Source organism: Pelophylax lessonae (genome assembly GCF_965119305.1).
Source record: "Pelophylax lessonae genome assembly, chromosome: 3".
NCBI lineage: Eukaryota > Metazoa > Chordata > Amphibia > Anura > Ranidae > Pelophylax > Pelophylax lessonae.
Window position 1 is genome coordinate 562011767 of NC_138770.1, and position 21720 is coordinate 562033486.

At 43.8% G+C, this 21720-nt stretch overlaps 1 protein-coding gene across 1 annotated transcript in view; it reads left to right on the top strand.

Moving 5' to 3' along the window:
* Positions 1–21720, top strand: part of CFAP61 (cilia and flagella associated protein 61) — a 612448-nt gene that overhangs the window by 392445 nt on the left and 198283 nt on the right. Inside the window, 2 exon segments of the mRNA XM_082249457.1 lie at positions 17404–17696; positions 18976–19303. Of these exon segments, the coding sequence (XP_082105583.1) occupies positions 17404–17696; positions 18976–19303 (621 nt within the window).

Genomic DNA, 21720 nt, shown 5'->3' on the forward strand with positions numbered 1-21720 from the left:
GCATAGAGGTGCTTGCAAACAAATCCACCATGTACAGCTAGCTGAGCCTACCTCCAGGAATATTCACTCGGCTCCCTCTGCTCAGCTGCTCACACTTCCCTCTTCCAGGCGGGCGCGATCTCCGTGATCAGGTACATCCCCATCCCGCCCACTCAAGCAGCAAGCAGCCTGCAGGAGATAGGATGGAAACCTGCTGGGGGAGGTACAGGGGGCAGAGCGTCAAGTGTCAATGTGTAATGGCTGTGAGTCGTTCCGACTGCAGCTCTGATTTCCCGGGGGGGGGGGGGTTGGCCTCACAATCAGTAATATTTTCTCGGGGGGAGCAATTGCCCTGTTGCCCCCCCGCCGAACCCCTGAGACTGACTCACTGAACCCCTGGGGTTCGATCGAACCCAGGTTAAGAACCACTGCTCTAGAGTATCCTTTCATGTACTGGAAAACAGCAACAAAAGAAAGAGGGCACACCGACCTAGTGCATTACCATAATAAATGTATTGACTAAGACAAGTATTATACCTACAAATGCCTGACAAGCACAAGTGTATCAGGTTCATTCCTGTAAGAGTGTATTAGCCCATTCCGCTGTCTACGTACACATTAGGTGCTCCAGCGGCTCTGACTTTGCTTGATGACTTGATATAAGGAAATTCACCCATTGTGTTTAGTTGGTACTTACTTATCGCCTTTCCAAGTCCCTCGTAGCAGCTGGGGCTTTTGTAGTTCTCCAGCAGGTGGGAATCTTAGTTTGAGGGGTTTTTAGTGGGGGTGGTCGGGGGTTAGGTAGGAGAGGGGATTGGGGGGTTGGTCCTTTCCTGGGTGGGGGGGTTAGTGCAGTGGGGGGAGGTGCTGGATTGGTGGGGGATTAGTGCAGTGGGGAGGAGGTGCTGGGGTGGTTTCAGGATCAGGTTTTCGTGTTACCATTTCCTTTATACTTTTTTTTTGTATAATTACAATTTTTGTAACAAAATATGCTTCGCAAGTTTGTGTCAGATCCCTATTTTCTTGTTCTGTTTTGGTAGAGTGTTTCTTTTCCATTCAAGATGAGACTTATTTTTATTTTTTTTTATTAGTTGAGTACAAGGTTGCCTCTGAGTGGCCAACATAGAGGGGCCAACAGATGATGTCGCAATATCCACCTTGGCCAATCAGAGTAAGGTTTGTATTCATTGACAGAAATACAAGGCTTCTTCTGAAAGTGTTAAAAAAAAGTTTTTTTTGGCCATCTGTGTTTCTCTGGGGAGATTTTCATTCACTTCCTGTTCTGCAAAATTAACAAAACGTGAAAGGATATCTTTTCAATGTGAGGGAAATCAGTTAGACACTTGTCACAAGAACAAGCGTCAGTATTGAAGAATTGCCTCTCTACTGCTGTCCTGGTGGCAATTCACAATTGTGGATATACCTTTACTCTTATTCCCAGGTGACATTGGTGGTCAGGACAATTAGAGAGAGTGAATCACATAGATAGCAATATAATAAACCAGACAGCAGTTATATCCCAGTGGTTCTCAACTCCGGTCCTCAGGACCCACTAACAGGCCAGATTTTAAGTATTACCATGGGGAGATGCAGACTAGAATACTGCAACCCATATGGAAGAAAAATATATTTCCAATATATTTAGGGAACAATTTTTATAAATATATTGAATATGGCCAAATTGTAGCATTTCAAATATATTTCTAATATATTTAGGGGAAAAAAATTTGAAATATATTGAATATGGCCAAAATTGTAGCATTTCAAATATATTTCCAATATATTTGGGGGAAAAAAAATGAATATTTTAAATATATTTTTCTTCCATGTGGGAATCACTGAGCAGCAAATGAGATTACCTGTGATTTAATTTAGTTATCTTGCAAACCTGGCCTGTTATTGGGTCCTGAGGACAGGAGTTGAGAACCACTGTTCTAACCCCTCACTCTTTCTAGTTATAGTTTATGTCTTTCAACTACATCTGTATGACCTCATTTTCTCTTCACTTTTTCTCCTGTGGATTTTTTCCCTCCAGATACTTCTGTTGGGTACCTGGGACAACAACCAGCAGACCAACTGTCATGGTCTAGCGACACCAATGCCAATGGCACAACAATGGAAATGGGGATGTTTTGCTAGTTCTAGGCACCAGCTAATGCCGTCCTGGTGCTGCCCCTGTGTATGCTGTGCTGGCTCTTCTGCTGAAGGTGTTTTATGAAGCCTGTGCATTTTGTGACACCTTTAATTTTTAACTAGATGTTGAAATTAGAAATGTTAATAATTATTTTGTCTTCAGCTGTCATGAAGGCTGCCAATATTAGAAAGAAAGCTCTTTTATTTCATACATGGTGCTTTTTAGATTATTATAATATTAGATCCTATTAAGAATTCCTTTTCCAGCTGCCTAATTATACTGTGCACATAGTATTAATTATAGTATTTGTTCCTCTTTGAGGTGTATTATTTGTAATTTCCCTCTAAGTGTGGCATTTGCATTGATGTAATGAATCCTTTTTTTTATCAGAGAAAAGGGTAAAATGTTAAATTTTCACGGAAAGCAAATTTAATATGAAAATGTCTGGTGGAATGTCAGCAATTGAAATATATACAGACTGTATAATCACATGCTAAAGAAGACACAGGATATGATCAGAAATGAGCAAATAAAGGAATACTCAATTTACCTGTAGAAGTTAACTAGTTAAATAATAATCTTAAGTACCAGTTAGCAGTCTGTCGATAAATGTACAATAGGTCTCCCAACAGGAAGTCCTGCAACATGGGTTCTCTGGTCACCTGACACATAGTAGTACATGGCATGTAGCAACTATTTGACAGGGCAGCAACATCAAGCTGTGGTTGTAAACCTCAGACATGAAAAACGAACAAAGCATATCTATCTATATATATATATATATATATATATATATATATATATATATATATATATATGTAAATATTATCTTATTACTTTTCATGTGACAACACTGAAGAAATGACACTTTGCTACAATGTAAAGTAGTGAGTGTACAGCTTGTATAACAGTGTAAATTTGCTTTCCCTTCAAATAACTCAACATACAGCCATTAATGTCTAAAGAGCTGGCAACAAAAGTGAGTACACCCCTAAGTGAAAATTTCCAAATTGGGCCCAATTAGCCATTTTCCCTCCCTGTTGTCATGTGACTCAATAGTGTTACAAGGTCTCAGGTGTGAAAGGGGAGCAGGTGTGTTAAATTTGGTGTTATCGCTCTCACTCTCTTATACTGGTCACTGGAAGTTCAACATGGCACCTCATAGCAAAGAACTCTCTGAAGATCTGAAAAAAAAGAATTGTTGCTCTACATAAAGATGGCCTAGGCTATAAGAAGATTGCCAAGACCCTGAAACTGAGCTGCAGCACTGTGGCCAAGACCATACAACAGTTTAACAGAACAGGTTCCACTCAGAACAGGCCTCACCATGGTCGACCAAAGAAGTTGAGTGCACATGCTCAGCGTCACATCCAGAGGTTGTCTTTGGGAAATAGACGTATGAGTACTGCCAGCTGCAGAGGTTGAAGGGATGGGGGGGTCAGCCTGTCAGTGCTCAGACCATACCGCGCACACTGCATCAAATTGGTCTGCATGGCTGTCATCCCAGAAGGAAGCCTCTTCTAAAGATGATGCACTAGAAAGCCCGCAAATGGTTTGCTGAAGACCAGCAGACTAAGGACATAGATTACTGGAACCATGTCCTGTGGCCTGATGAGACCAAGATAAACTTATTTGGGCCAGATGGTGTCAAGCGTGTGTGGCGGCAACCAGGTGAGGAGTACAAAGACAAGTGTGTCTTGCCTACAGTCAAGCATGGTTGTGGGAGTGTCATGGTCTGGGGCTGCATGAGCACTGAAGGCACTGGGGAGCTACAGTTCATTGAGGAAACCATGAATGCCAACATGTACTGTGACATACTGAAGCAGAGCATGATCCCCTCCCTTCGGAGACTGGGTGGAAGGTCAGTATTCCAACATGATAACTACCCCAAACACACCTCCAAGACAACCACTGCCTTGCTAAAGAAGCTGAGGGTAAAGGGGATGGACTGGCCAAGCATGTCTCAAGACCTAGTCCCTATTGAGCATCTGTGGGACATTCTCAAACAGAAGGTGGAGGAGCTCAAGGTCTCTTAACAACCACCAGCTCCGTGATGTCATCATGGAGGAGTGAAAGAGGACTCCAGTGGCAACCTGTGAAGCTCTGGTGAACTCCTTGCCCAAGAGGGTTATAGCAGTGCTGGAAAATAATGGGGGCCACACAAAATATTGACACTTTGGGCCCAATTTGGACGTTTTCACTTAGAGGTGTACTCACTTTTTTTGCCAGCGGTTTAGACATTAATGGCTGTGTGTTGAGTTATTTTGAGGGGACAGCAAATTTACACTGTTATAGAAGCTGTACACCCACTACTTTACATTGTAGCAAAGTGTAATTTCTTCAGTGTTGTCACATGAAGATATAATAAAATATTTACAAAAATGTGAGGGGTGTACTCACTTTTGTGAGATACTGTGTGTGTATATATATATATATATATACACTGTTATATATATATATATATATATATATATATATATATATATATATATATATATATATATAGCACACATTTTAAAGTAATCACTCATTTTATTTTATTTTATTTTACTGATTCTTGGCCGCATTTTCACTTTATTTAAATTTAAAGGTTCCATAGTAATTTTTTACACTTTTTGCACATCTTGAGCTTTTTTCAGCGCGGTTTTATTAAACGCAAATTTATTTTCACATATATTGTGATATAGTATCTGCTGCTGTTCCAAACGAATTAGATTCCCATATCCGTGGCTCAGATTTATTATACATTCATAATCTTTCTTAGTATCATGGTGATTTTGATTATGTTATAGCCAAGGGTCAAGTCCTGGGAAAAAAGTGTGAGAAGATCCCCCCCACTTCAAAAATTAAAAGTGTGTGTGTGTGTATATACTGTATATATATATATATATATATATATACCTTTTGAGGAGCGATGAACACTTTAGCAACTTGGTAACCGGTCGTTGGGCCACAATGAGTGGAGCGGGCAGACGACAGGTCCGTGTCCAATCAGCATAAGCAGAGCAGACACGAACACAGCTCGCTGTACTCTATAAGCCCTCCAATTCGATCTGCCCAGACAGAAGGGGAGGGATCTCCATCTGTTTTTTTAAGGGATTGGATTGGAGATAAGCGGGTGTAAACGGACACAAGTCCATTTACATCTACCAATCTATAGAGGTGAATCCAAGGCCTGATTGGGTCCATCTGAAAAACAAACAGGCATCCTGTTTAGACCGATCATGTGAAAGGGGCCTAAGGCTGCTTTCACATGGATGCACCGCGGTTTACCTGCACCTCAACTGACCTCAATCTTTATTTCTTCCTCAGGATTCCTGCAGTTATCACTGCCTGCTGCTGTCTCCCAGGCGGGTATGGTTGGTGGCTGCTGCTGGCTGTCCTCCAGGGCTGGTACTGCTGGTGGGTACTGCTGGCTAATACTGCTGGTGGGTACTGCTGGCTGGTACTGCTGGTGGGTACTGCTGGTTAGTACTGGTAGTGGGTACTGCTTTCTGTTACTGCTGGTGGGTACTGCTGGCGGGTACCACTGGCTGGTACTGCTGGTGGGTACTGCTGGCGGGTACTGCTGGTGGGTATTGCCAGTGGGTACTGCTGGCTGGTAATGCTGGTGGGTACTGTTGGCTGGTTCCCGACCCACCGTCCATCCCTGAACATCAGTGTGACTGGACCGGTGCTGGAGGAAGCATGCAGCTGCAGTAGAGAGCAGAGCCGATGCTTCCTGTATTGCTCCTGTCACAGGGGGGGGGGGGGGGAGGCAGAGTACATCTGGTATCACTCCGCCTGTGACAGGAGCCGGTGCTACACAGAAAGCATTGGCTCTGCTTCCTCTACTGCCGGCTCCGTTACTCACACACACACATGCCACAGACAGCTCACATATTAAGGCCAGTTGTCAGGAAGGTCCTGCCAGGAGACAAGTTGGCAATCGCAGGCAAGGCCCTGCCCCTTGAATTTCCCAAAGCTAATTGGCTAATTGCCAAATGTGAAAGCCCCAGCATGTGAATTGAGTGTGCTGCGCACCTGATGACAGTTAAGCATCAAGAGGCCTATTTAAGCTAGATCTGCTCCCAGGATCAGTGCTGTCTCGCCTACAGCGTTCTGTGCCAGTCCTGCTTCCTGTTACCTGTGTTGCTCCTGAGATCTTGACCCGGCTTGCCTTTGACTACTCCAGTTCTCTGCCTGCACCGATCCCGGCTTGTCCTTTGACCATTCTCCAGTCTCTCCACTTGTACCTGATCTGATCTCTCTGTGTATGACCCGGCTTGTCTGACTCTGCTTACCTTCCAGTATACCTCGAGGCTCCCTAGCTGCTGCATTGATCCAACTACTCCCAGGACACCTGCCTCCGTCTGGAACTCTACGCTACCAGCAGTCCTGCAGCCTGCACGTCCACCGGCACTCGTGCGACTCTGCACTCTGCGCTTCCTGTTTACTCTACCAGGGGCTCTGAGTCAGAGGTGTAAGAGAGGCCTTCCTCCGCACATTCAGGCTCTACCTACCAGGTACGTGACAGTACGAGACAGCCATGTCTGAGCCTGAGCGAGGAACCTCTCCCCTGGATGAATTATGCCTACACCTGGCCGGCCTCACACAGGCCGTCAAGAGCCTGCAGGAAGGTTATACACGGTTGGAGGAACGTGTTCAGACGCTGTCAACACCATCCACAGCTTCTAATGCTGCGTCCTCACCTTCTGCTGGGAACCCTGCACCATCCACAGTTGTGATGCTCCCCCCGGAGCCCAGAGTACCTACCCCCGAAAGATTCTCGGGTGATCGCAGCAAGTTCAGGGCTTTCTGCACCGCTTGCGAACTTTATTTTGCCTTACAGCCCCGCACCTTCTCTTTGGAGACCACGAAAGTTGGGTTTGTCATCTCCCTGCTGCAGGGGGAACCCCAAGCATGGGCTCATCGTCTTCTAGAGCAGAAAGCCTCTTCACTGGACACCCTGTCCTCTTTCTTCAGCGACATGGCCCAGATCTATGAAGATCCTCAGCGAAATACCACTGCAGAAGCCGCACTCCATTCCCTCCAGCAAGGCCACAGAGCGGTCGAGGACTATGTTTCCGATTTCAGGCGTTGGAGTACAGACACAAATTGGAATGATGCGGCACTCCGCTACCAGTTCCGCATGGGCCTTTCAGAAGCCCTAAAGGATGAGCTAGCCAGAGTTGGGGTCCCACACTCGCTGGACGATCTCATAAAGTTATCCATCCAGATTGATCGGAGATTGAGAGAACGCAGGGCGGAGAGATCTGCCGGACCATATCGTCCTGTGTGGATGTTGCCTCGTGTAGCTAACTCACCAGGCCCAGCTTCTTTTGAACCCTCAGCACTTGCTCAGGATGTGCCTGAACCCATGCAGCTTGGCCTACTCCGTCCTTCGCTTACCAACGAGGAACGACAACGCAGGCGACAGAACAATCTGTGCCTTTACTGCGGGGAACCAGGCCACTATGTGAGAAATTGCCCAGCCAAACTCCGTAAGTGGTTGTCTATCTCTTCTCCCAAGTCCCCAGCCCTGCCAAACGGTTCTTCTCATCTGGTTCTCTCTCTTCTGTTACAGCTTCCAGGAGGAACTATTCAAGTACCGGCTATAATTGATTCCGGGGCCTGCAGCTGCTTCATAGACTTATCCTTTGCCGCTGTACACCGGATACCCTTACAGTCCAAGGCCCGGAAGCTTTCTGTTCATCTGGCAGATGGGTCCACCATCAAATCTGGACTTGTTTCTCAAGAGACCAGCCCTTTACCTGTCACCACCACTTACAACCACCAGGAACTCTTACGTTTGGATGTCATAGCCTCACCTTTGTTCCCAATTATCCTTGGCATGCCTTGGCTGCAGGCACACAACCCTCACATTGATTGGGTTACACAGGAGATCCAGTTCAAATCACCCTACTGCAAACAACATTGCATGCCAGGACCACCATGTTCCCCATCAGCCTTGTTATATATGGATACAGACCCTGAGGTTTGCAAATCTGTCCCTACCACGTACCTGGACTTTTCAGACGTTTTCAGTAAAAAAGGAGCAGAAACTCTCCCCCCTCATAGATCCTATGATTGCCCCATTGAGCTACTCCCAGGGGCCGAGGTGCCTTTTGGACGAATCTTCCCCTTATCTGAACTGGAACTCGTAGCTCTCAAGGACTACATTGATGAGAGCCTAAAGAAAGGGTTCATTCGCCCATCAACCTCTCCAGCTGGAGCAGGCATCTTTTTTGTGGAAAAAAAGGATCATTCTCTCCGACCTTGTGTCGACTATCGTGAACTTAACAAAGTCACGGTCAAGAACAGGTACCCCCTACCTTTGGTACCCGAACTTTTTCAAAGACTCAGGTCAGCCACAATCTTTACAAAGCTGGATCTCCGAGGGGCATACAATCTGGTCCGCATACGAGCTGGGGATGAGTGGAAGACGGCATTTCGTACCCGATTCGGACATTTTGAGTACCTGGTGATGCCTTTTGGCCTATGTAATGCCCCTGCCACATTCCAGCATTTTGTCAATGACATTTTTAGGGACTTTCTGGATCTCTTTGTCATCGTCTACTTGGACGATATTTTGATCTTTTCCCCTTCTTTAGAAATTCACCAAGGACACGTAAGAAAGGTGCTGACCCGCCTTCGACAACATGGCCTGTACGCCAAACCAGAGAAATGTGAGTTCGAGCGCCAAAGCATCCAGTTCCTGGGACTAATAATCTCCACAGAGGGTATAAAGATGGATCCTCAAAAGGTCACAGCCATTCTGGATTGGCCAGCTCCCACAGATAAGAAGGGAGTACAACGCTTTGTAGGATTCGCAAACTTCTACAGAAAATTCATAAAGGGGTTCTCGGCCATCATTTCTCCCATCACACAGTTGACCAAGCATAGCAATCGGTTTTCCTGGACTCCCGAAGCCCAATCCGCTTTCGAGACTCTTAAGCAACTGTTCACATCTGCACCTATTCTTAAACATCCCGATCCAACCTTACCATACGTGTTGGAGGTTGACGCATCAGAAACGGCAGTAGGAGCAGTACTCTCTCAACGTCCGGGGAGCCAAAGCCCTTCTGCACCCAGTTGCATTCTTTTCTCGTAAACTGTCATCGGCAGAAAAGAATTATGACGTAGGGGACCGTGAACTTCTTGCAATAAAGGCTGCACTAGAGGAATGGAGATATCTCTTGGAAGGGGCAGCTCACCCCATACTAATTTTTACAGACCATAAAAATCTTGAATACTTGAGGACAGCAAAACGTCTGAGACCACGTCAAGCCCGGTGGGCATTGTTCTTTTCAAGATTTTCCTTCCACATAACCTTCAGGCCTGGGTCGAAGAATACTAAACCCGACGCTCTTTCCCGCATGTTTGGTGAACCTGAGGAAATAGAGCTTCCTGACACCATTCTTTCCTCTGGAAACTTTCTCTTATTGCAAGAGGACATCTTCTCCCAAATCAGGCAAGCTTCGGTAGGAGTCTCCGCTTCTTCCGAAACACCCTTGCAAGTAAGGAATGGACTTTTATGGCATCAAGACAAAATCTTTGTCCCAGAAGAAGTACGTGTCCCTGTCTTAAGCTTATGCCACGACCACGCATTAGCAGGTCACTTTGGCGCTAGTAAGACAATTGAGCTGGTCCAGCGTACCTTCTGGTGGCCTCATCTGGATAAGGACTGCAGAAAGTATGTGGAGACATGCAACACTTGTGCCCGAAACAAGGGTAACAGGACCAAAGCATGGGGTCTGCTTCAACCACTGCCAATCCCGGACAGACCATGGAGAATGATCTCAATGGATTTCATCGTGGAACTCCCTCCTTCAGAAGGGTACACAACCATTTATGTAGTCGTTGATCGGCTGTCCAAAATGGCACATTTTCTTCCTATGAAAGGCACACCATCTGCTCTAGAGACAGCACGGATTTTTATCAAGGAGATAGTGAGGCTCCATGGAATCCCAGCTAACATTGTATCTGATCGAGGGGTTCAATTCACCTCAAGGTTTTGGAAAGCCCTCTCAAGAACCCTGGAAATTGACCTATCCTTCTCTTCGGCCTATCACCCCCAAACTAATGGCCAGACGGAAAGGACCAACCAAACCCTGGAGCAATACCTGCGCTGCTTTTCTTCCTTTTCCCAAGATGACTGGATATCATTACTTCCTCTAGCTGAATTTGCCTACAACAATTCCAACCACTCTGCTACCAAACAATCCCCATTCTTTGCCAACTATGGCTTCCACCCATCCTTCCTACCCAGCACTATCCCGGAAAGCTCTGTGCCAGCTGTGCTAGAAACCGTAACCTTCCTGGAGACCAACAACAAGCTACTACAGGAAACAATAGCCAAGGCACAGGAGTACAACAAAAGAATGTTTGATAGGAAAAAGCGTGGCGAATTAATTCTGGAACCTGGCGATCAAGTGTGGTTATCCACCACCAACTTAAAATTAGCATGTCCATCAAGGAAACTGGGACCTAAGTTTGTGGGGCCATTCCCTGTAAAGAGAAGGATCAATAATGTGGCTTACGAATTGGAATTACCAGCCTCCTTTAGGATCCACCCGGTCTTTCATGTGACCCTTCTGAAACCTGCCTCTCCCAACCCCTTCCCGGAACGAAACTCTGGCCCACCCGAGCCAACAATAGTAGGGGGAGAAGAGGAATATGAAATTGAGGCAATTATGGACTGCAGGAAAAGAGGTAACCAAATCCAGTTCCTGATAAAATGGAAGGGATATGGCCCTGAGGACAATTCTTGGGAACCCGAAAATAACATCCACGCCAGAAGACTCCTTCAGACGTTTAAACGGTCCCATCCGGAAAAGATGGCCCAGTTGGGCATCCGGAGGCTGCCCATTGGGAGGGGGCCATGTCAGGAAGGTCCTGCCAGGAGACAAGTTGGCAATCGCAGGCAAGGCCCTGCCCCTTGAATTTCCCAAAGCTAATTGGCTAATTGCCAAATGTGAAAGCCCCAGCATGTGAATTGAGTGTGCTGCGCACCTGATGACAGTTAAGCATCAAGAGGCCTATTTAAGCTAGATCTGCTCCCAGGATCAGTGCTGTCTCGCCTACAGCGTTCTGTGCCAGTCCTGCTTCCTGTTACCTGTGTTGCTCCTGAGATCTTGACCCGGCTTGCCTTTGACTACTCCAGTTCTCTGCCTGCACCGATCCCGGCTTGTCCTTTGACCATTCTCCAGTCTCTCCACTTGTACCTGATCTGATCTCTCTGTGTATGACCCGGCTTGTCTGACTCTGCTTACCTTCCAGTATACCTCGAGGCTCCCTAGCTGCTGCATTGATCCAACTACTCCCAGGACACCTGCCTCCGTCTGGAACTCTACGCTACCAGCAGTCCTGCAGCCTGCACGTCCACCGGCACTCGTGCGACTCTGCACTCTGCGCTTCCTGTTTACTCTATCAGGGGCTCTGAGTCAGAGGTGTAAGAGAGGCCTTCCTCCGCACATTCAGGCTCTACCTACCAGGTACGTGACACCAGTCCTGCAGGACACGTCTGCCAATGGGAACGCATTCCTGCTGTGAAAAAACTTCAGGAATGCTATTCCCATGCATTAATGCAGGGCTCGAGCCCTGGCTATAGCCCAGTATCTTGCTGCATGCAAACAGATTATTTTGCATGTTTATTAATATGTGTGCATTGTCATTTTTTTTTTTTTTTGCAGTGTAACAATATACTTATTTTATTTTCCATTAAGTAGCCTTGTTTCCTATTTCCTATATGCTAATAAAGTTGTGGATAGTATACTGATGCTAGAGCTCACAGGTGTTTTGGCATCTCAATATATATCCAGATGTTTCAGGGGGGATGAAGTAGTTCTTAGAGTCATGGCAAAGAACAGAGAACCTGTCATACCAAGCAGGTCCTCCAGGGGCAAGTGCTACACTTGGGGGCTTGTCCAGGATTTCTCTAGTCTGCAAGCAAGCAACCGAGACAATGAGCTACAGACCGTCAGCATTGATCCTGCCAGTGCAACCCAGTGATGTGAGGAGCAGAATGGTCAGTTGGAGTCGAGCATTGTGGCTGATATCCCTGGAGATACCTGGATGAAAGAGCAGATTTGACAGGCAGTAACATTAGCTCCTGATCAGTGAGTGTTCATACTGGACATGAAAACAGACCAAGCAGCCTCTCACACTTATGTACTAATAGAGTGGAAAAGAGGATTTCTGACTGTTTCTAGAGAGCTAGCTTAAAGCTGACTAATGGCGTTGAATTCCACCTGATTCAGCTGAGACTCTAGGAAGTCTGAAACATGTCGGGTTTCATCACAACTGGCCATGGGAGCCAGCCCGGAATTGTACATGGGTAGCTGTTTGGATGCCAAGCTTTCGTGTTAAGGGTTTTCACATGTAACACAACAATGTCTGGTCAATGTTGTATGTACATGTTTATTTTATCTTTCAATTTTAATGATATTGATGTAAAAAAAAAATATATACATTTTACTCTACATTATGAGTCTGCCTTATGGTCCATGAGGGGTTTATTGTGCATTACATCCCGTTAACTTTGTATGGTAACCAGGACAGATGGCATGTCTACGAGCTTCAGTCAAGTTCAGCTGGGATCAGCCAGGGCCCTTTGTTTCAGCCTAAATTTTTGCCCAGGGGTTGGAAACAGAGATGCTGAGGCCCTGTTAAGAAGGCCTTATGACCCCGAGACTCCACCAGAAGAGTGGTTCCAACTGATGTCAGAAGGGGTACATGCTTTGTGTTAAGGACTTGAGCATCGTGGCAAAGGAACAAAAGGGGCTAAAGCTATTGAAATCTCTGCTGCATATGTTACCAAGCTCTACTGTAACCTCACTAAAATAAAAGAGGAAGGCCTGCGTAAGTTTTCTAGAAAAGACTTAAGAAGAGACCAGATGGAAGTGCCTCTCTACAGTCTGACTCTGAATGCTCTGGAAAGTGGGCGTTCATACATGCTGCTAGTTACCTCTCCAAAGGGAGCATGCCTAGTCCATAAAGAACGGAATCGATTACAGTTATATGACAGGGTGGTCTACCGAAGACAGTCCCGAAGACAAGTAGCAACTGTTCCTGCTAGAAAAACATAGAGAAACCTATTCTACTGGTTTTGTATGCTACCTGCAGATGAAAACTACTGTCACGACTGCCTACGTTGCATACAGAGAAAGACTTTGCCCTCCAGAACTGCTCCAATGAGTCACCTACAAAGCCAAGGGCTAAAGGAGTTAGTGTGCATTGACTTCTTCTCTGACAAGCATCAACAGTAGCCAGAGTATTGGTGGAAAAGTTTTTCGAACTGCCTCAAAGAATCTATTCTGATCAAAGAAGAGACTTTGAAAGCAGACTCATTAAGAAGGTACTGGATCTGTTAGGTGTTCAAACGTCCTCAATGGCCCTCCATCATCCACAAGGGTATCCACAGCCTGAAAGGTTCCACCACACCCTTCTTGACAAGCTTGGGACCCTCACCACAGAGAAGAAACAACACTGGAGCAGGCACATCTCAGCCATTGTGCATGCTTACAGCAGCACCGAAAATGATGCCACAGGGTACTCCCCATATATGCTCATGTTTGAAAAGCCCGGTTGCCATTTGACTTAGCATTTGACAAGTTGTTGTATCAGACATCTGTGACATCTATGTGGATCGCCTGAGGAAGAGCTTGATAGTAGCTTGTGAAAAATGTCAAGTGGCCTCAGATGCTCAAGGTCAACTAATTAAAAGGAACTTTGATCCAGCTGTAAGCCCTAAGAGTCCAGGGCTTACAGCTGGATGATTGGGTTTTACTGAGAAATCTGGATATCCCTAGGAAGCATAAGATAGTTGACCAGTGGAGATGTCAGCTTTATATAATCTGCAAGCTGTTACCTGGGTTACTGGCATATCAGATCCATCTGGAAGGGAAAACAGTTCCACATTAATCTTTTACCTCTAGCCATAGGTGTTCAGGTGTCACAGCAATAAAGTCCACCTTCTATGCAGACAGTTTCTTTGAGACAATGACCAGTGACTAGGTCACAGTCTTCTCCCTTAGCTGCAAGAGAAAATGAAGACAGTGAGGAGGAAGGTGTCTACATATACTGGTTATGGCCATATGTGTCTATGGATTCCACCCCACACAGTTCTTCTGCAGAATCCTATGCATGGACCCTCAGGCCTTAGGCCCCTGAATTCATAAAACAGGCTTATGAACCAGAAAGTCAGGGGGACCTTTCAATCCCACTGTGTGCTGAAAGTACACAGACTTTCCAACCGCCCTTGGAGCTAGATGAGGAGCCTGCAGAAGAAGGGCTATCAAAACCAAAATAACAAATACCAAAAAGGGTCATTTATGAGGTGTGGGTTCAGAGGAAACTAAATTCACCTCCTAAAGGATGCAACATATGGCAATACTTCCCACTACACCCTCATTGAAAGGTTACTCTGGCTAACCCCCGACACACCTAGGTGGGCCATACCAATATTGACTTATGGTCAAGGCAACCCCTCTCCCTCTGACAAAGGGTGGGAGGTTCCCTTGCCAAATTCTTGTTTGAATATGAAACATTTGGTTTTGTGTAACTGTTAACCTAATATTCCTTTCCATTATTTATTCAAGTTATCTGAACAGTCTATGGATATTTGTTGCTGGACTCAATCCCTCCTTTGGGGACCAAAGATTCTTTACTGGGGGGGGGGGTGTAGTATTTACATCTACAAAGGTATTTCTTTGTGAATGAGACATTAGTAAAATCTGCATGTCCAGATAGGCAGATACAAAAATATTGTCATCTGACAACTACATGCAAAAGTTAGGTTTGGTCAGCCCCTTTACAGCTCCCAATTTTTCTCATACTTTAATGTGAAATAATTGCCTCTTTGACTGATAGAGATGGTCAGGCAGGACACTCATATATGGGATATATCTATATCTCCAGATTTGCTGATACTTTAGAAGTATTTTTTTTTTGTTTGTTTTTAATGAAGGTAAACCTCCATTTAACCTTGAACCTTGTCCAGACAAACACTTTGAAGCAGGAATGTTTTCAGGTGAGGGGCTTTTTTAAAATCACTAAAGGCCTGATCACACTTTTTTTACTCAAATGCATATGTCTGAAACATTTTTGCAATTTTTCAGTAGGATTTTGTTGCATTTTAAAAGAATTTTCTAGGCAGAGGAGGTGCTGTTGCTTACAGCACTTTAACAAAACAGATTGGATGAAAATGTTTTGATACAAAAAGGGCCATTGGCTAAAGCGTCTTTTAGACATCTGTGATAGCGGTGGTAAGTTGTCCAAGAAGGACACTCATAAATGCTCTGGTTTTGGTGTGCTGCATCACAGAGCACTGCAGATACAGTATCTGAATTCTACCTGTGACTATAGCCATAGGATAGTGCCCCTATTTTACATTCCATGCCCAGGTGTGGTGCACAGAACTACAGTCCTGTAATATGAACAAACCCTATAATGACATGGATCTCATCATAAATTTTGCATGCACTATCTTCTACATATAACTGCACAAAAAAGCACATGTGTGTTGAACATCATTAACATAATTATCTATTTTACTTGTTTTACATGCAATAACCAGGCAGCCAATGAGCACCCTTCTGTCCAACCCCATGTGTGGGCTGTACATCCTACAGACTGCAGTAGTAAACAGCAAAAAAAAAAACAATCCAAAAAGTAAACATGGCATACCAGCACATTTTGAAAAACCCTAGAACAAAGCCCCCCAGTGGTGCGCTTTCATGGCTCCCTGGTGCTTCCATCTTCACCAGGTCTTCCTTCTGGGTTCCGAAGTTTCTGCTGTTTGACTGGCTGAGCCACGATGACGTCACTCCCACACTTGGGAGTCACGGCAGTGGCATAGCTCTCTCAATGAACGGCACACCGTACATTAAGAGCCCATTCCGCATGTGCCGGTGATGTCACTGGCTGCTACTGTAGTAAATATCTCCTAAAGGGTGCATGTTTAGGAGATATTTACTGGAACTACAGGTAAGCCTAAAATAAGTACAAGTGAGCAATAGAGACTTTACCACCACCAGAAAAAGGAGAGCTTCAACATCCTAATCATGATAGCAAAACTTTCAGTGCCCTGGTTGAGATCACCTCAGCTATGATATTCTGATTAGGAGGAGATCTGAGCAGACACAATGGACAGCAAAGTACTTATGTGTTCTGAACAAGCAGTAATAGCACTATAAAATAGGCCCTCATTCTTCTCTGGATCCATAAGCATTGTGGGGAAATAGATTTTTCACAATTTGCAATTTTTTCTATGAGAACAGAATCTTGGCAGACTACCAAGACACTCTAATGTAAAAGTCACTCTAATGTAAAACTGAAACCCGCGTCTAGAATCTTTGTTGTGGTCTTTGACCTGAACCGGAAAAACTTCACATTAAGGATCCTTTTACATAGGTGCCCCCCATTCCATCACAGAAGAGGATCCTAAACGTTACATATGGGAAATCTGTGTCCGTTTTGATTTTTCCCTCCATACAGGAAAAAGGGATCCATGTAATTCCTGTGGGTGGTCCAATGTAAGCAGACATGTGTCCGCCTATAGCTGATGAAACTCAACAGACCTGTATGTGAGCAGATATAGGCAGACGCATGTCTGCTTACATCCAGCCATCCATAGGGATACAATGCAGTCCATTTTTGACCATGTAATCATTGGTTAAGAAGAGACTGACAAGATGTCTGTGTAAAAAGGGCCTTTAGCAGCTACAGAGGTCAGGGATTGTTTTTTTTTTAAAGCTCATTTATTGATTGGTAGGAATATGTAAATTGTTTAATGTGCAATGTAGGGCACATGCATGTTTAAGTATAAATGTACGAAATAATACACGTCACTTTCTTCTAGAGAGGACCGTGATCATATTGCATTGTTCTGCAGGGAGTATATGCTCACTGCCTGTTGCTGTGTCAAACAAGCTGCATTGTAATGAATGTAAACTAGTTGAGCTGCACCCTTTCTATAGATCCAAATGCATCTATTAAAATGGTCTGTTCTTCAGCACAATCCATGAAAATGTGTACTCTTTTTGAAAAGGATATTTCTTTTTATTTTGGAAATTACCAAATGCTATTCATCTAGGCTAAGCGCACTCTACTTTTGTGGGATGTTTTGTTCAGATTCTTCTTTAGATTTTCTAGTTTGGAGTTGCTAGGCAACACTGTTTGCTTCCAACATCAAATAAATAATAGGGTCACCGAGAGCAAACCTGTATCATAAAAATTCTGTTATACCAATATGGTCCTTCTCTGCCTTTTAATGATTTTTCCTTTTTATATTTTTGTGTATTTTTCAGGTAATGTGATTGTATATGGGAATACACTTGATGCATACACAACAGTTGCCACTCTGTTGTCAATAGGAATTAGTGGAGTTCGCATCCATTTGGTACAGCCGCCACTAAAATCGAATATGACTTGCTTTAACAACTACACGATAGAAGAAACTGTGCAGAAAGCCTTGATGGCAGCTGGTGTTACTACCTACTACAACTGCAAGCTGGCACAGTGGAATGACGGGGCCGATCCTGACCCTATACATTGTGCTTCATTTACTACTGACACAAAGCCACTGAGGCTACAGTGTTCTGTAAGTACAAAGTTAACATTTATATATATTGTTCTGCACCTTGAAGTTGGATGAATTTAAATAATGTGCGAGTTCCATTATTTTCAGTAAGTGTTCTATTTGAAATGCCTCTCTATGCAAAAGTCATATCTCCTGAGACACAGTTTGTGTAGACAGTATGGCAACTTGTGACTTAAATCTTTATTAATTGTCACAAAAAAAAAATTATAACAGGTTCCCTGCAGGTTTATGCCACAATGTGCTGATATGCACCACTTACTAACGCATTATGACAGACTTACCGGACAAAGGATGCCCCGTCAGCACTGCGCTGTCAGTGCCTGGGTGCTTCCATCTTGTTCGCTTCCAGGTTCGCTCTGTTTGACTGCTTGAATGGCCTGGGTTCGATGATCTCACTGCTGCACATGCGCACGGGAGTCACTTCATCATGGCATAGAGTGGATGCCAAAAATGTATTCTGTGTATTTTTACTGCTCAACTCACCAAGAAGTGAAATCATGGGTTTTTGTTAGAGGCGAAAAAGCATTTCATGCTGGAAAAAAAACCTATATACTCAATGAGGGTAAAAACTAAATTCAATTTGAGCATGAGGGGGAGGGGGCTGAGAGTGTTTAACTGGAAACTGTACTAGCACACAAAATTGAGAGGGCCACAAAGGAACATACCAAGTACAAACATTAAATAATAAATTCAGAGCAGATATCTGATCATCTTTTTGCCCTGCCTCCTTAGGGCACACATCTGAGTTTTGCAGCAGAGGAGGCTTTGAATGAGCTGGTGAGAAGGAGAGAGTGAAATGCTGCTCACCCATACGGCACACGCGGGCACTTGGGGTCTTCTGTAGGGGGAGTAAAAGAGAAGCTAGTCATTTTAGGATGGAGGTCGGGGAAGGGGGTCTATTACCTACTTACACCAGCTTTAAAAACATATTTTATCCCACTGACCTAAAAAAAAGTTGCCCCTGGAGTCTCTTTTGAAATGTGGACAACTATGCTGTCAGAGATATCCATAAATGAACTACGGAGAGACTTCAGTTGGTAGAATTATATAATCTTTCTTGCAAAATCTGGCTCTGGATTGTGTGTTCTTAGTACACCAGGTTAAGATTTTGAATAGCAGAAACTAGAATGAAAAGAAATAAAAGTAAAATTCTGGGCAAGTAGGTTGTGTTCTTTTGTTTATGTATATGCTACATGTTTAAGTTGACTTGTATGTACAGTAACTTTAAAATTAGTGCTGCAACTTTTTGATCTAATATTTTAATATCTTTTTCCTGTAGGTGGTATTTAACTTTTTCCAGAAGGGAGTAGATTATCAGGCCTTCAAAGCAATAAATGATGCATGTCTAGTATATGACAGGAGGCTGGTCATTGACCCCACATTTCACACAAACGACATATCTATAAGAGCAGCAGGAGCAGTGACCAAGTACTCTAATAGATATTATGCAAATGAATGGTCTCATAGTTACTTCAGCTCAAAGGAAATTGGCTGTCAGCTAGCTGCTTGTATGCTGCCTCTCTTTGACCCAACACTGGAACCAATGAACGAGCCTCCACAAGAACAAGACAAGCTCATCCCAATTTACAAAGGTCCTGTCATTCAAGGTATGAATTAAGGAGTGAATATAATGTAAGCACTGTGGGGTTTATTTACTATAACTGGAAAGTACGCAATCTGGTGCAGCTGTGCATGGTAACCAATCAGCTTCTAACTTCAGCTTGTTCAGTTAAACTTTGACAATAAAACCTGGAAGCAGATTGGTTTCTATGGAGAGCTGCACCAGACTTTGCACAGTTTTAGTAAATCTACCCCTGTGTTCCTAGCCTGATTTACTTCTGTTCGCTTCAAACATCTAATCAAGGTCAGGGAATTAAAAATGATTGCGAACATCAGTGATTGAGAAAAGTCTATACGTAGGTTATTGTGTTTTTTTGCCAAGCTCTACATTGTACCAGCTTCACTTTCTATTATTTATGAGATGTCAAATTTTTTTTAATGAATTTGTCATTGTCATAATGATGACGTTACGGCAAGAACCAGCCAACAAAACAAACAAGAACAATAAAAAAAGAGGTCATCCTAGCAGAAGATTGTTGATATGGGTGCCAAATTTTGTGTGGCTACAGGCTACATAAATAGAAATTGGATGTTGTTTATATACCTAGCCCTGAACCTCAAACTAGCCTTCTCAAGCTTAATTCCTAAATGTATTCCTAAACTTTGCTGCTAACATCAACCCTAAATTTCAAGTTAAGTTTATTGCATCAGTGATAAATGCTATAGTATCATTGTAAAAAATATTACCATGAGTATGTTTGCTGCAGTAATACCATCTCATCTGAAATGTAATGCAATTAAAGTTCGCATCAGTCACATGGCCTGGATGGAGTCTAGGCAGAGGCTGCTTCTTCTTATTACATGAGGGTTTCGTGTGATGTGCAGCTCCAGGGGACCTCTTTTCCTTCTTCACTATTAGAAAAAGGTGTCATTGCTAACAACAACATCAGTGTCAGTCTGTCCCAACAGAAATGCTAAGAACTGGCTGAGCTTACTCTCAATTATACACCATAGAGAAGCCTATATTCTACTGTAAATCTTTAAAGCTACAATTTATAACCTGTAGCTAAAAATCTTGCTGGGCTGCTTGGTGCTCCACACTTGGCTTGTGTGTCCTTTACCCCAGCAGTTTACAGTAAATCTAAACTAATCTATGTATGCATTTAAGCCACAGTTAACTTTAGGATTACCTTTCTAACATCCATGACCTAAACTTCCCCAGGGTTAGTAAAATCACTCTAGCTAACTAGAAAAACATACTTATCATGAAAATAAATACAATGTAATAGTTTTCTCAATAGTTACTCTACAATAATGTTCAGAGCAAGGATAGTGCATTACATAGATAGCATTCCTCATTTCAAAGATGATTATATTCTCTATTTTTAGTGCCATGCCATTCATCATATAGTTAATGTTTATTGATCCTAATAGCATAAGAACCACATTCAGGTAGAATTCTCTGGGGAACATTCTGTGCTATGTTAGACTCAGTACTTCTACATATTTCTAAATACATAAAAGTAATTATTTTCAGGGTCACAAGTAAAAGCAAAAACCTATACTGTTTATGTTATTTAAAAGTAATATATTGGTCCTCAGATTAGACTGCACAGAAAAACCCACCTCCTGAATATACTCTCATCTTGTTATGATATCCCTACATGTTCTAGAGGGTCTCTGAGCTAGGTAGCTACGAGACATCCTGGCCCTAACAATGACGATTGGGAGGATATATGGGATTTCCCCTTTTCGATCCCTTGTTTCCTTGAGGGATTGTTTGATCCAGTTCAAAATAGCCCACCATGTATAGTTCACCCCATATAGGTTGCTTAAAATAAATTCCAGCTCTCCCCCTGAGTGCTGGTGCTGTGGGGGGGACCTTTGAAGATTTTATTCACAGTTTTTGGACCTGCCCGGTCATTGTCAAGTTCTGGGACGAGGTATTAGCTCTCAAACATCTGTTTACTTCCATATCTTTACAACCCTCCATGCCCATCTGTATTTTGGGCTTAATTGGAAAACAAATACCCACAGTGGCAGGGCACACCTTAGTCGGCCTACTCCTTTTTTATGCCAGGAAAGCTATAGCACTTTACTGTAGGAAACTGATCCCCCTTCCTCTTGCTTTTTGGAAGAAACTGGTCAACAATAGTCTGCCCTTTTACAATATACAATAATATGGCAAGATCTGGTCAAAATTGCTAGCAGAGCCCTCGATGGCTTCTGAAGAGCCCATGATTTCAAATATCCTATTCCATAACTATTGCCTAAATGATCGCCACGTTATGGTTATCCTTGTTTTACTTATTTTCGGACTGTACGCTTTAGCATATTCTGTATATCGGCTTAAGGGAGCCATACCTTCTTTTTCATTGATGTGACCCTCTTAAACTGTGTAAAACCACACTTGTGTTGGCCGCGTAGTTTACTTTGCGTCCCCTGCGAGGGCCACATGTCCTTT